This window comes from Nicotiana sylvestris, chromosome 5, assembly GCF_000393655.2.
Source record: "Nicotiana sylvestris chromosome 5, ASM39365v2, whole genome shotgun sequence".
NCBI classification, from domain to species: Eukaryota; Viridiplantae; Streptophyta; class Magnoliopsida; order Solanales; family Solanaceae; genus Nicotiana; species Nicotiana sylvestris.
This window is the reverse complement of record NC_091061.1, coordinates 13184882-13200659: the sequence shown is the minus strand read 5'-3', so window position 1 is coordinate 13200659 and position 15778 is coordinate 13184882. Positions and strand designations below refer to the sequence as shown.

At 38.2% G+C, this 15778-nt stretch overlaps 1 protein-coding gene across 1 annotated transcript; it reads left to right on the top strand.

Moving 5' to 3' along the window:
* LOC138868280 (uncharacterized) lies at window positions 1–2508 on the top strand. The gene is made up of 4 exons (XM_070145822.1): window positions 1–28; window positions 1029–1233; window positions 1450–1951; window positions 2131–2508. The coding sequence occupies exons 1-4, from the start codon at window positions 1–3 to the stop codon at window positions 2506–2508; spliced, it is 1113 nt and encodes a 370-aa protein (XP_070001923.1).
* Window positions 2509–15778: the final 13270 nt, after the last annotated feature.

Genomic DNA, 15778 nt, shown 5'->3' with positions numbered 1-15778 from the left:
ATGAAATTTCAAGAGAGGCCAAGTAAAGGTAATTAGTTGAAACTTCTAATTTACTTCTAGGCATATAATATTTGAAAGAGAAATTTTCGTTTCTATACCATATAGGAAACTATATTACGAAAAATGTTCATAATTTGTAAATTACCTGCCCTGCTAACAGATTTTCTACAAAATATAAACAACTCATTAAAAATAGAATCCTGTTAGATGTACAATTCCTTTAATAGGCATGTGAATATTGGGATATCAAGGATTCTTCCAAATTTTGTCAAATGCAAATCTCGCTATTAAATTTCGCCCGTTTCTCTCCAAAATTCACTACTCTGTTTTTACGACAATACTCTATTTCACTGGTTTTTCTGATTTCACAATTCAAAAGCGACAAAATTAGCTACTATTCTTCTATAACAACCACAATTATGTCGAAAATCCCAATTATGCTTCAACTGAATGTGAACTGGTATAGCTATGGGAGATATAGAGACTTTTAGGTTGATGGAATTGTAGTCGGCGAGGATGCGAGTTATAGCCTATTGAATTCCACAATAGCAGAGCATCTAATGATAGATACATCCGAAAAAATAATAGAAACCAAATACATTGTCAACGAACATTATCCTCCAATGGAAATTAGGAACGATATGGGTATTCGTGTATACATGGAGACGAAAAAGGAAAACAAAAGCTTAGGACCTATCCGCTATGTATAACAGTACGTGATTTCAATTTGGAATTGAGTATCACCAAGTCGAACACAGTTGCAGATTTGTTCTGTTACATTACTATCGAATTTTGGTTGTATATTACTTATCTACAAATTATCTACAATATTTCTATAAAAAAACTACATGTCAAAGTCTATATATATATTATTATTGAATTTCATTCCATCTACAATATTTCTACAATAAAACTACATATCATTTGTAGCTCAATATGAAATTCAGAATTTTAATATTTCTACAACTTAACTACAAAATATCTACAAAAAATAGTCCATAACAGTATTTAGCTTTATTTTATTGCAGGTTCATCTGGAAAACTAAAGTTAATTGATATTCCAACATCTCCGGCGATAGAGGAATATGAAAGTATAATAATAATAGAAAGTACACCAAGTGTTATTGAAGTAGGCCAAGTATACCAAGACAAGCAAACAATTGCAAGTGCAATGAAACACTATTATGTCATGAACAAATTCCAATGTAGGGTGAAAAGATCTAGTGCTAGAAGGTAGGAACATATGAATGGTCAAAAATCATTTTTTTATTTGGTAGTTTATTTGTAAATTTTTACTTCTTCATTTTTTTTTGTGATATTGTTTAACAAAATTGTAGATAGTTTGTAGTTGTTTTGTATATAAATTGTTGAATATGATCTTTTATGCTACTACAGTTTTTTTTTATCTACATTTTTCATACCAATGTTTAAATTATTTTTATTTTGTAGCTACTGGCTGGTATGTGTTGGTAAAAATTGTACATGGCACTTCAAGGCAACTAGCATAAATGATTCTGCAATGTTCAAGGTTAGAAAATTCATCAGCTTGCACACATGCTGTTTGATGGACAGTACATTCATACAACGCAAACCTACTGCCATGGCAGTTGGTAGCATGGTTATTCAAAAATATGCTGATCCTAAGGCAATTTACACACCAAAAGACATACAAACTGATATGTTGTCTGAACACGGCGTGAACTTAACATACATGCAAGCTTGGAGAGCAAAGGAAAAGGCTTTGGAGTTTTTGAGAGGTCATCCTGCTGACTCCTGCAGCAAATTGCCTAGTTATTTGTATATTCTGGAGAAGACTTATCCAGGGTCTGTAGTTAAATTGAAGAAGGCAGATGATAACTGCTTCTTGTATGCATTTGTTGCGATTTATACGTCAATCAGTAGTTGGGAATATTGTAGGCCAGTTGTAGTAGTTGATGGGACTTTCATTAAAGTCAGCATACAGGGGAATAATGCTAATAACTAGTACAATAGATGCAGCAGGTATTGTAGATATATTGTAGAAATATTGTAGCTTGTCTGTTTTTTGTAGTACTTGTAAATTTAATGTAGATATCTTGTTGAAAAGTTGTAGTTTGTATGTATATGTATTCCTCTGCATTTTTCATGCAGCCAATTAATTGCTTTTTGCCACATAATGTAGGTACCATATTACTATTGGCATATGCTGTTGTTGATTCAGAAAATGACGCATCATGGAAGTGGTTTTTTGAGCAATTCAAACATGCATATGGTGAAAGACCAAATATATATGTTGTTTCGGATCGCAATGAGATTATCTTGAAGGCAACATCTATTGTTTATCCCAACATGCCACATTATTCTTTCATGTGGCATATTTGGACAAATATAAGGGCAAAGTTCAAGAAAGGTCATCTAAAGTTAAGCGAATTGTACTTTGCCACGACACGATCATACACGCTTGATGAATTTAATGAAAGGATGTCAAAGATTGATGTCACACCTCCTATTTTCATCTACACCCCGTAAAGGGTGTAAAAGAGTTTTTCCAATTAAAGGACAATCGAAATGGGATTTATTTAAAAGATTCAGAGTCGCCACTTGGGAGATTTAGGGTGTCCCAAGTCACCGGTTGAATCCCGAATCGAGGAAAATATGACTCTGTAATATAGTCCGCGAACCAGAAATCTGAGTAAGGAATTCTGTTAACCCGGGAGAAGGTGTTAGGCATTCCCGAGTTCCGTGGTTCTAGTACGGTCGCTTAACTGTTATAATCGGCTTAATTATTTGATTTTAGAACATTTTGAACCTATGTGCAAATTTTAACTTTAAAACCGCTTTTAATTATTTTTAAGGAAAATTGCAACGTCATTTAAAATACACCTTGAACCACGTCACATAAATGCACCCGCAGTCCTCGGCATATTTTATCTAACAATATTGAGATTTGAATTTGGGTCACATAAATGTGCACCCGAGTTTAGGAAGGTAAATTATTAAAATAACGTGCCTAAAGTAACTACGCATTTGCACTTAATTCCAAATTTAACTATGTGATTGGATGACACACCTCAAATTTATTAAAAAAAAAATTAACTAGGCAATTGAAAAATTCAAAAGCTCTTTCTTTTACAAGAGTACAAGAGTGTATATCCCATAACCTAAAAACCAAACGATCAAAATATGATAAATATCACATGAAGCTAATTAACAAATGAAACATATCACATTCTGCCAAAAAAACAACGAGACGGTAACTCGGCAAGCAGAAATTTATGACTACAAAGATCAAACAAATCCATAGAAAGAGGTCTCAAACATATTAGACTTAAACAATAAGAACACCAAGCAATCACATATCGATAAGCAATATACCAAATTTTAAGCATGATATTAAGAGAAATCACACCGTGAGCCTTCAGGAAGCATTGTATGAACCGAACCTTACAGATTTTCACTACGACAGAAATCTGGATCCGATTTTGGACTGCAAATGGAACCTCGCTGAACTACCTCTATCTCGACAGTATCTCAGTCACAATTTCAAAAGATATTGAATGGATGATAACTGAAAAGCCAAGCGAAGCTTGAAACCAGATTCAAGTTCCTCTCGTGCTCACAAAACGCCACTGGTTCACTGCTGTCCTTTTCCTATTTCTGTGCGTGTTTGTGGCTGTGTGTGGGTGTTTTCTAGCAAACAAAGCAAAAGGAAATCTGGCCAGCAAATAGAGCCACCAACAATGACGCTACTGCCACGACGAGCGACACCTTAAGGGAGAACAAAATGAAACAGATCGACAACGAACGTCAACAACAATGAACGGAGCATCGGACAGGTTTAACAACCAAGCTCCTTGAGAGATTCAAAGCTGCGAAACTTACGCAGCGAACTGGGAGGGAAGGAAAATGGCGATAACTGTAGCGTCAAAATGATCGCCGGTTGTTGGAGTTTTTTGGCGGGTCAGAGGCTAGCAGCGGTGCATCTGGAACTCATTAAACCGACGAGCTAATGGAGCTCGTTTGTCCGGCGAGTTTTAGGCAGAGATGGGGTCGTTTGATGATTAACGTTAGGGTCGTTGGCGTTTTTCCGGCGAGCTGGGGTCATCTGACTCGCCGCTTGAGAGCTATGGCTGTGTTGTTGCCGTTGGTCGAAGAAGAAGAATGGGTAAGGGAGGGTCGTTGAAGAAGACGACGTGAAGGGGGTGGGGGTCGTTCTGGTTCGCAGCTGCTCGTGTATTTTTTTGTTCGTCCTCCTTCTTCGTTATTATGCGCAGCTTTTCCTGCTTTTTCATTCCAGCTCCTTTTTGCTTTTTTGCTTTTCTTTTATTTATATAGTCTAGGTTATTGGTAGGGTTTTAGGTTAAGGGGAATGGGCCTAAGAATTATGGGCTTGGCAATTGTGGGCTAGGTCCAAAATTAGGCCTAAAGATGGGTTGCTCGAGCCCAAGCTCTATTCTTTCGCTGCGAACGAGATTAAAAATACGGGCCCATTTGTTAATTATTCCTACTATTCAAATAATTATTAAAATAAAACTAACCATTAAAACAAATCTATTTTATGTATTTTCAAATATTATATTAAAATAAAAATACGATACTATTTTTGTATTTTTTTTAAGATTAAAAATGACTACAAAACATTAATGAACCTATTTTGTAATTTTTGTTTTCTTGTAATAAAATAAAGTAAAAGAGTCAAAATTACTTAAAATATCTATATTATGCCTAAATTAAATATTTACGCGCTAAAATATGAAAAATCTTGGGGAGGGTCAAAAATCACATGTCTACAGCTACCCCTCTTTAACTGGAAACGTACAGAGTTTTCAGACAAAGACTGACTAGACCGGTTTTTGACCCGACCCTTATTTGGAGAGACTAAAGCTAAGAGAGAAGGGAGTGTGACCGAGCCCTGGTATCTGGGCTGCCTACATATCCTTGGCTATAAAGGAATCAGGCCATGTGTAGTTCAGAGATGAGTGAGGTGATGGAGTATACCGAGGTGGAGAGCCAGTCGAGGTGCCGTTCCGTCGAGGTTCTGGTCCGCACTCCTGCTATTACATCAAAATCAAAACATGAAAAAGACTTGCTAAGCCTATCAACTACGAGTTACAAGATTCCTATCTATAAGTCTTCTGAAGCTTGATCTTGAGTCTTGAATGGTTCTTCATGCAGACTTTAGATTTGAACCTTGGCGCTTGCCAGTTACAGGTGCTAGCTCGTTCTTCTTCAGATTTTCGGACCAAGACCGGACATGTAGTGCTTGTGATTTCCACCATGTCTTAAGCAGTTCACATCTTTCATCAACTTCTGTATTTGGATTCACTTCTTGCCTTTCCCTCTTTTTCTTTATTGTGACTAACTTCTGTTGATAACCTCGGACTGTTGACTCGCATTCTTGCCGCGATATTCTTTGGTTGCTGACTTGAATTGCAATCTGAGATGCTTTTCCTTTTCTTCAGGTGGACGCCTGACTGTTGAACTCGAACCGTCTTCTCTTGTTACTTGACACTATTTTCCCTTGCACCTTGAACCATTTTCCCCTGAAACTTGAACTGTCTTCCTTCGAAACTGCTTTCCCTTGAAACTCGAGTTGTCTTCCTTCGACACTGCTTTCCCTAGAAACTTGAGTTGTTTCCCCTTGTTCTCCAGGTAGGCGCCTGATTACAACAAAATAGAGTAAACAAAGAAATTTTCTGCCCCGGTTTGCACTAGGAAGATTTGTGGGTTGTTAGCAAAATTGTAAACCACTTGTACTATTGATGCAGTGATGAAATTAAACTAAAGAATAGACTAGGAAAACTATAAACTAAGCTTGACTAAAGTAAAAACTGACCCTATTCTCCAGGCGGGGCTCCCTGACTGCTGACGTGAAATGTATTCCCTGCTCTTCAGGCGGGCTCCTGACTGCTGACGTGAAATGTATTCCCTGCTCTCCAGGCGGGCTCCTGATTGCTGGACTTGAAATGTATTCCCTGCTCTCCAGGCGGGCTCCTGACTTCTAACTTGAAATGTATTCCCTGCTCTCCAGGCGGGCTCCTGACTTCAAGATAGACAAAACAAAGAATTTGAAAGCTAAAATTTAAATTGTACTCCCTTGTTCTCCAGGCGGGCTCCTGACTGCTACGCTTGAAAGTATTCCCTGCTCTCCAGGCGGGCTCCTGACTTCAACTTGAAATGTATTCCCTGCTCTCCAGGCGGGCTCCTGACTTCAACATAGACAAAACAAAGAGTTTGAAAGCTAAAACATAAATTGTACTCCCTTGTTCTCCAGGCGGGCTCCTGACTGCTGCACTTGAAAGTATTCCCTGCTCTCCAAGCGGGCTCCTGACTTCAACTTGAAATGTATTCCCTTCTCTCTAGGCGGGCTCCTGACTTCAAATAGACAAAACAAAGAATTTGAAAGCTAAAACTTAAATTGTACTCCCTTTTTCTCCAGGCGGGCTCCTGACTGCTGCGCTTGAAAGTATTTCCTGCTCTCCAGGGTAGCTCCTGACTTCAACATAGACAAAACAAAGAGTTTGAAAGCTAAAACTTAAATTGTACTCCCTTGTTCTCCAGGCGGGCTCCTAACTGCTGCGCTTGAAAGTATTCCCTGCTCTCCAGGCGGGCTCCTGACTTCAACTTGAAATGTATTCCCTGCTCTCCAGGCGGGTTCCTGACTTCATAATAGACAAAACAAGGAATTTGAAAGCTAAAATTTAAATTGTACTCCCTTGTTCTCCAGGCGGGCTCCTGACTGCTGCGCTTGAAAGTGTTCCCTGCTCTCCAGGCGGGCTCCTGACTTCAACTTGAAATATATTCTCTGCTCTCCAGGTGGGCTCCTGACTTCAACATAGACAAAAGAAAGAGTTTGAAAGCTAAATCTTAAATTGTACTCCCTTGTTCTCCAGGTGGGCTCCTGACTGCTGCGCTTGAAAGTATTCCCTGCTCTCCAGGCGGGCTCCTGACTTCAACAAAACAGACAAAAACAAAGAAAATTTTCTGCCCCAGTTTGGTGGCTGGGGACAGATGTGATTGTAAAACTAAATCATATTACCAAGTATTACTAAGGATTTGAAAGCTAGGTCCCATTATTCAGGGGGTCCTGACAACTCTTAACTAAATGACGATTTAAAATCTAAGTTATATCTTCTACAGGTGTGACTTCTGCTAAATCTTGCTATCTAAGAGGATCTTTAAACTACTCCCCATTATCCAGGAGGGTCTTACAAATCAAAAGTCGAATTTTATCTTAAGAGTGACAACTTTTATGGCTGAATTATACTACCCTACAACAGACTTTACGCTAAATGTTGTTATCTAATCGAAATCTTAAAGCTAAGTCCCATTACTCAGGAGGGTCCTGAAAACTCCTAATTGAATCCTATCTCGAACATGCAAACTTCTAAACCAACTTATATTCTTTTGGGATATATTTATGCTAGATTATGCTATTTTCTGAACTTTAAACTAGGTCCCATTTTCTAGGAGGGTCCTGAAAATAAAAAATCAAACCTGTTTGGTGACTGCCTTTCTCCACGGAGGGTTTCTTCGAAACAAACGAACTTTTCTGCCCCTGTTTCAATCAAAGAAAATTTTTGTTAGTTTAAAATGTGGTGGTTGGTTTGTGGCCTTGACTTTGAGGGCGATTGCTCCTTCACTTCCTATGATAACTGATTTCCCCTCGAGGACCTTGCTTGCTTATGGACTAGCCACTTTCTCTGTCATCCTTATCACAGAAAATGCCCCTTCTCCGTTCAGACCCAATTCCTTCTATCTGTTGCACTGCTCATGAACTGACATTTACCAACCTTTGTGTTTTACCGAAAATACCTTTGATCTGTCCACCTAACACCCTCCATCTGTTGCATTGTTCCTGAATTGATGTGTACCAAACCTTTGTATTTCATACGGATCCCAAAGCATGTTGATTATTACCAGCTCAATGCGCTTGTTGTTCTTTCCTGACTTATGACACTTTGATGTACTGACCAGATCCCGTTTTGTGCAATTGTAAAGCTGGTGGCAAATTTTGAAGTCATTTCTCACTTATTTTGACCAAACAGACTCAGGAAGAGGAAGTAAACAAGACAAAAGGAATAGAGTAAAGGGCAAAGGAAAGAGATGATTCCTAACAAGAAAACTACAAAGTAGAAACCTATCAGATGTGGATACCAACTCTAATGACCATGACATGCACCTATAGCCTATTCTATTGAGCAAGTCTGATGTTCAACCCCTGTTATACCTTTGAACCGTGAAATTGGGCTTAAATGCTCCGATTATTCAATCTGATTCACAATCCTTATTCTACTTGTAGTGCCCGAATGGTTTTCACCATCAAGTCTCTCTCATTTTGTTCTTTCTCTCAACTTACCGTCGCCTTACGGTGCCCACGAGAGTTTTCACCAATAAGACTCTCTCATTTTTTGGATTTCTCTCAGCTCCCGTTGCCCTATGGTGCCTGTGAGGGTTTTCACCAATAAGACTCTCTCATTTTCGTTATTATTATTTTTTTCTGCTTGGACCATAGTGTTGCCCCTGATATGAATCACCTCTATTTGCTCGACTTGGCATCTCTCGAAGACTGATCGGAAGGTCTTTCTTTGGACCGTAATGTGGGATTTTGGATGGGGTTAAGAAGAAAAGATATCAAAGGCTCGAAAACAATTCAAATGGGTTCAAAATTACAACTTTCGAAATCAGATTTCTTACAACAACCACAACTTCTGCCCCAGTTTCTTGCTTGGGGACTTTTGGATTTTTATTTTGATGAGACCGAACCGTGAGGCTGCCTACGTATCCTTAAAAGGAATCAGGTCGAACGTAGTTCATGACATAGGAATTGCTCTGTTGTTATTCTTTTTCTTTTCTCTTTCTCTCTTCTTTTCTTTTCTTTCTTCCTTTTCTTTTTGTTGATTTGTTGTTTTTTTTCCTTTCTTCTTTTTCCTTTTTTTTTTCAATTTTCATTTTTTCTTCTCTCCCTTTTTGTTCTTTTCTTTTCTCTTTTTCCTTTACTTATCTTTCATGCTTGTGTTTTTGATCTTTGCTACTGATTCCAAAAGGAGGGTATGAAAGAAAATAAACAAGGCTCAAAGGGGTAACGAAGGATAAGGTGTTTAGATAGCAGAACAAAATGCATTCGTCATTCCAATCTTCAAAACATGTCAAGTACAAACAACACAATTAAACAAACCAAGGAAAACATTCGTAACATCTTTTGATTGCGCCAGACTTGATGACCATATCCACACATTCGCATTCTACATCTGTAACATACAAAGCACCATTAGACAACACTCTCACTCTCATTACCACGAATGGCCCCCTACAAATTTGGGGCAAACTTGCTTTTATCTTCAAATCGATGCGGCAGGATGCATTTCAATAGGGGTTCCTTATGTTCTATCTGCCCTACTTTCACACAATTCGGGCTTGAAGTGATCTCAACATGCCTTTACTTGTTTCCCTCAAATGTCCCTATCATCTTCAAAATTATTTCATTCATTGCTTCATGACTAAACTGAATTTTTAAGACCAGGCCGAGAATTATGCATACATGTCATGTTACTAGAGTCAACAGGAAAAGAACTATAAAAGAAAAGAGAACTAAACGAAAATGACTAGAAATCACAGAAAACAGAAAATTGCATTAGACAGATGGTGACAGGGTTTGGACATCAAAACAAACAAACTAAACTGGGGCTACAAACCTAGAACAAACCTAGACAACACTAAACAGGCTACTAGACTAAACAAACTAGGCAAAATAAGAGGATAGAAGGGTTTGAGTCACAAGACAATATCTGGATTACAACCCTGAAATAACCGGACAACAGAAATGACAACAAAATAAACCACCAAAACTCCTCCCTGGCTAACCAAGACAGGAGCATCTTTCCAATTGCCAAGCTCGGCATCTTAGCCACTGAATTCTGCATCAACATTACTAGGACCTTCACAAACTTCCATCACATGGTTCTTAACAAATTGCTTTTGGGTTCCCTTTGCTGGTTCATTCTTAATATCAACCTCTGATAACACTGAAAACTTTGCAGCGCGTGGGCCTTCGAGGATCTCAGAAGAATTTTCATATTCCTTTTCAAAACAAATCATACTCACCATATGCGTCTCAGGAGATGGACTTTGGCTAGTGTCTGCTGCATTAGGATTTTGCACGACAATGTCACCTACATCAATAAGATTCTGAATTACTTTCTTCAGATTCCAACACTTCTCTATGTCATGCCCCGGGGCATCTGAGCAATATGCTCACCTTTGAGAAAAATCAAACTTCTTTGGAAGAGGGTTTGTCATTTTTATCTGGATCGGCTTCAACATGTCCAATTGCTTCAACTTTTGGAACAAACTGGCGTATGACACTCCCAATGGGGTGAAAGCCTTTTCTTTTTTCAGCAACCTCTCATTCTTAAATGCTTGATTGGGCCGGAAACCTGCTCCAGGGGGTTTTCGATAGACTCGTGGGGGTGCATAGGCATTTTGTGGAGCTGGGTACTGAGAGAGTGATGTGCGATTTTGGGAGTTCCGTGGAGAGAAGTGTCATTGGGAAGGATCATCTGGTGCATCAGGATATCCATGGGGACGATGTCGAGGCTGGAAGTGTTGATCGAGAAAGCCCATCGGATCATCTTTTCTGTTTCTCTTTCTTCCACCCAAGCTTACTAAGATGTTTTGAATGTCTTTCGAACAACTCATGATTTTGCCTGACTTGATTCCCTCTTCTACTAGCTCCCCCATTTTAACACATCTTTGAAAGGCCTTCCCAAGGCCGGGATCAAATGACTGAAGTAGGTGGCCCCTAGGCTTTTAGGAAAAGCTCAACCATTTCTTCTTTACCAATCGGGGTATTGACTCGAGCAGCTTGCTCCCTCCATCTGAGCCCAAACTCCCTAAAGCTTTCCTCCGGCTTCTTTTCTATTTTAGATAGGGAGGAGCGGTCTGGGGTAACACCTGATCTGTATTGAAAATATCGAACAAAATCTTGAGCCATGTCACCCAATGTAGGCCACTTACCAACATTTTGACGATTGTGCCATTCCAAAGCTGCCCCAATCAGGCTCTCACTGAAGTACGTCATCAACAAATCATATTTCTCGCCAACACTTCTCATTTCACTGCAATAATCCCTCAAATGGGCTACCGGATCCCCACACCCATCATACAAGTTAAATTTTGGCACTTTGAACCCTGCGGGCAGGCAAGCGTCAGGGGACACAGACAGTTCTTTGTAAGTCATGCTACCTTGGTCTTCCCTTCCTTGTTTGTTTTTCAAGGATTGTTCTATGACTTTCAGCCTCCTGAGTATCCCATCTTTCCTTTCTCTTCCTGTGAACCTTTCATTTTCAATATGCAACTTATCCCGAGGGCTCTGTTTGTATGAGTTAGGAACTTTGTGGGCAACCTCTAAGGGGTAATATTGGGCATCGTGAGCTTTGAGTGGGTGTTCATTGTTGGGGATGGTGGAAAAGACAGGAGGGCAATTTTTGGAAAGGTAATTGGAAGATGAGTGATGGAGCTACTAGGGTGGTTGGGAAAGCCATGGTAAGCGGGTGAATCTGGAGAGTACAGGGGATCATCTGGCACTGTGACCGGTGTTTGGGTAAGGGTAGTATTTAGGAAACTAGGTGGTGGCGGGGGTGGTGCCTTCCCGGTCATCCAGGCCTGATACATGTCCGCCATGTGTTGTCTTAACATCCTCACCTCTTCAACCAACCTATTGTCCTGTTCAACCAATTGCTTTTGAGCACCTGTATCAACCAACTTAGTTTTGTTGTTGTTTGCCATTGCCTTTTGACTTTATATCGTGGAGAGGAGTTACTACTTCTAGAACCACAAACCAACCACCTTTATGCTATGAAGATATCAAAAGGAACAAAATGGGGTCATCCCGTTAGCGTTAAGTCATTTAACAACAAAAATATCACATTACGTGCAATGCACCTAGCAATAATTAATGGTTCTAGAATGATTTTGAGGGTCATAAGGTCATTTGGCATCATCCCAATCTGTCCATTTGAACCTTCTCTTTTCTTTTCTTTCCTCGCACTTCTTAGCTTGCTTATTTTCTTTCCTTTTTTCTTTCTGATTATCGCTCTTTTTTTTTTCTCATTTCCTCATCCCATGACTTCACCCTTTTTTCTTATTTTCTTTTTTTTTTCTTTTAATAAATAAAAAAAATGATTCGATCAAACCCTATGTAGGTTGCCTACGTATCATGACCCCGCATGAATCAGATCTTTGCGTAGTTCTGGAATATCGGGAATAAAGAAAACAAATTAACATACTTTTTCTTTTTACCTTAATGACTACTCTGACGAGAAAAAGGAAATAAAAGAAGCAAATCTTTTTTTTTGAATTTTCTAGACTTCATGTTCTATAACCTATTCTAAACTCAAGCTTAACGTTCATATATATTTTTTCAAGACAAATACTCCGTGGGAAATTATTAAAGAAAACCCTAGAAGAGAAAAAAAAATATTTTTTATTCGTTTTTTTAAGAAGGAAATCTAAACAATAAACCACAGAAACATATTTTGAATTTTTCATTTGATATCCTGACGCGATATTTCGAAACGAGCAATGAAAAATATAAAACAAAATGCTTTTGGATTTCAATTTTGATTACCTAAAAAAGAAATTCTAATGATAAACAAAAGATAAAGTATTTTTTTCTATGTACAATATTCTAAAGTTCTAATGAAAATAATTTTTTTTTTCATTTTCACTAATTTCCCAAAGAAACACCTCAAAAGAAAATCTTTTTTTTTTTTGAATTTTGGAATTAACACCTTAAAGAAAACTTTTAAAGAAGTACTAAAAGAAAACTCTTTTTTTTTTTAAAACAAAAAAATTGGTCCTAATATACTAAAGGAAACATAAAAACAATTCATTTTAAGTCCTAGATATTAATTACCTAAAGGAAAAACAACCTCAAATTTTTTTTTTCATTTCTAGAATTAGTAATATAAATAAAATTTATAACGAAAATATAAATTGCAACATCTCTCTTCTTTTTTTGAATTTTGACTTGTAACACATTTCCAAATACAATAACAAAACACTCGGCAAATTTAACTAGACTATTACAAACTCAAAAATTAACTAAATGACTGAATACTACTGTACATGACTAGAAAGTAAAACATGAACAAAAGACTCTAAAACATAAAAAACTCCTCAGGCAACTCCCGAATGCAGTGATCCTGTGGTATCTGTCATGTTCAAACTCCGGTAAATAAATCCACACCTGTATGAGAAAATTAAAACCAAATAGGTTAAAGGCCTAGAACGCTATGTGAGACAAAACCCTTTCCTGTTGGAAACATGCATGACATGATTTAGGCTATTTTTGCAAAATGGCTTATTTGGCCAAAAGATGGCTAGAAATGCAAAATTTGGCTAAGACCCCGCAAAGCCAAGAACCTAAAATTCGGACCCTATGTGGGTTGCCTACGTATCACGCCCCGAAAGACGAGAATCAGGTATGCGTAGTTCGGGCAAATTGGATACGGGCAAGAATTAAAAAAAATAACTAATTTAGAGAAAATATATTATTTTTTTTTGTCTTTTCCTTGAAAATGATGAAACATGCAACACATTTTTTTCTTGTTCCCTTTTTTTTTTGATTTTTCATTTTCGAAAAATGACGAAAAAGTGCAAAATCATTTTGACTTTTCATTTTTTTTTCTCTTTTTTTTAATAAAATGTAACAAAAACGTAACTAGGCCCTACTTGCTTTATTTTCACACTTCACCTCTTTTTTTTTTTTTCTTTTTCCCTTTTTTCATTTGCCCTCAGCTATCATTGGTCCGCCAAAAGCCCTTTTACCCTTGAAGAAATGCAACGTATAACACATAGGATGCATCAGAATGGTTTTTTCATTTCGGGTACACCTGTCCTAGACAGACCCAACCCCTGTGTTGAGTCTCCAAAGTTAAATGCACATGATGCAGATAAGCGTTCCTACTAGGGATCCGGCATGAGGCTTTGTTATACTAGGTTTAAAACCTGGGTTTATTTGTTCTAGACCTGGCTTACCTGAGCGGACAACTCGAGTCGAGGAGGGGGCTGCGTACAGGTAACCAAAGGATCATCCGGCTTTGCAACTTGTCCGAGCCTCGTTCTATTTAGGATTTGACACTAACAAAAAGAAGTCACGACCAGCGTGCACTCCTCAGGAGAGAGAAGATAGGGGTTTCGTAACAATTTATATATACAGTTCAGATAATATCAAAGCGATATAAAGCAACATTTAGCACATTAGGCCCAAATATGTGAATAAAATCAGATAATAAATAAAGCCAAATACAACAATTCATCTAAGCTCGAATTCTTGAACCCTGAACCAGAGATTCTAGGTTCGATCCCTAGCAGAGTCGCCAGAGCTGTCATACCTCATTTTTTCATCTATACCCCGTAAAGGGTGTAAAGGAGTTTTTTCAATTAAAGGACAATCGAAACATGATTTATTTAAAAGATTCAGAATCACCACTTGGGAGATTTAGGGTGTTCCAAGTCACCGGTTGAATCCCGAATCGAGGAAAATATGACTCTGTAATACAGTCCGTGAACCAGAAATCCGAGTAAGGAATTCTATTAACTCGGGAGAAGGTGTTAGGCATTCCCGAGTTCCGTGGTTCTAGCACGGTCACTTAACTGTTATAATCGGCTTAATTATCTGATTTTAGAACATTTTGAACCTATGTGCAAATTTTAACTTTAAAACCGCTTTTAATTATTTTTAAGGAAAATTGCAACGTCATTTAAAATACACCTCGAACCACGTCACATAAATGCACCCGCAGTCCTCGGCATATTTTATCTAACAATGTTGAGATTTGAATTTGGGTCACATAAATGTACACTCGAGTTTAGGAAGGTAAATTATTAAAATAGCGTGCCTAAAGTAACTACGCATTTGCACTTAATTCCAAATTTAACTATGTGATTGGATGACACACCTCAAATTTATTAAAAAAAAATATTAACTAGGCAATGAAAAATTCAAAAGCCCTTTTTTTACAAGAGTACAAGGGTGTATATCCCATAACCTAAAAACCAAACGATCAAAATATGATAAATATCACATAAAGCTAATTAACAAATGAAACATATCACATTCTGCCAAAAAAACAACGAGACGGTAACTCGGCAAGCAGAAATTTACGACTGCAAAGATCAAACAAATCCATAGAAAGAGTTCTCAAACATATTAGACTTAAATAATAAGAACACCAAGCAATCACATAGCGATAAGCAATATATCAAATTTTAAGCATGGTATCAAGAGAAATCACACCGTGAGCCTTCAGGAAGCATTGTATGAACCGAACCTTACAAATTTTCACTACGATAGAAATCTGGATCCGATTTTGAACTGCAAACGGAACCTCGCCGAACTACCTCGATCTCGACAGTATCTCAGTCACAATTTCAAAAGATATTGAATGGATGATAATTGAAAAGCCAAGCGAAGCTTGAAACCAGATTCAAGTTCCTCTCGTGCTCACAAAACGCCACTGGTTCGCTGCCGTCCGTTTCCTATTTCTGTGCGTGTTTGTGGCTGAGTGTGGGTGTTTTCCGGGAAACAAAGCGAAAGGAAATCTGGCCAGCAAATAGAGCCACCAACAACGACGCTACTGCCACGACGAGCGACGTCTTAAGGGATAACAAAACGAAATAGATCGACAACGAATGTCAACAACAACGTACGGAGCTTCGGACAGGTTTAACAATCGAGCTCCTTGAGAGATTCAAAGCTGCGAAACTTACGCAGCGAACTGGGAGGGAACAAAAA

Excerpts from the sequence above, each read along its gene's own strand:
- LOC138868280 (XM_070145822.1), top strand. The coding sequence starts at position 1 with ATGAAATTTCAAGAGAGGCCAAGTAAAG. Across the intron at positions 29-1,028 it reads TCAAGAGAGGCCAAGTAAAG|GTTCATCTGGAAAACTAAAG; the intron begins GTAATTAGTTGA and ends ATTTTATTGCAG. Across the intron at positions 1,952-2,130 it reads TTGATGGGACTTTCATTAAA|CCAATTAATTGCTTTTTGCC; the intron begins GTCAGCATACAG and ends TTTTTCATGCAG.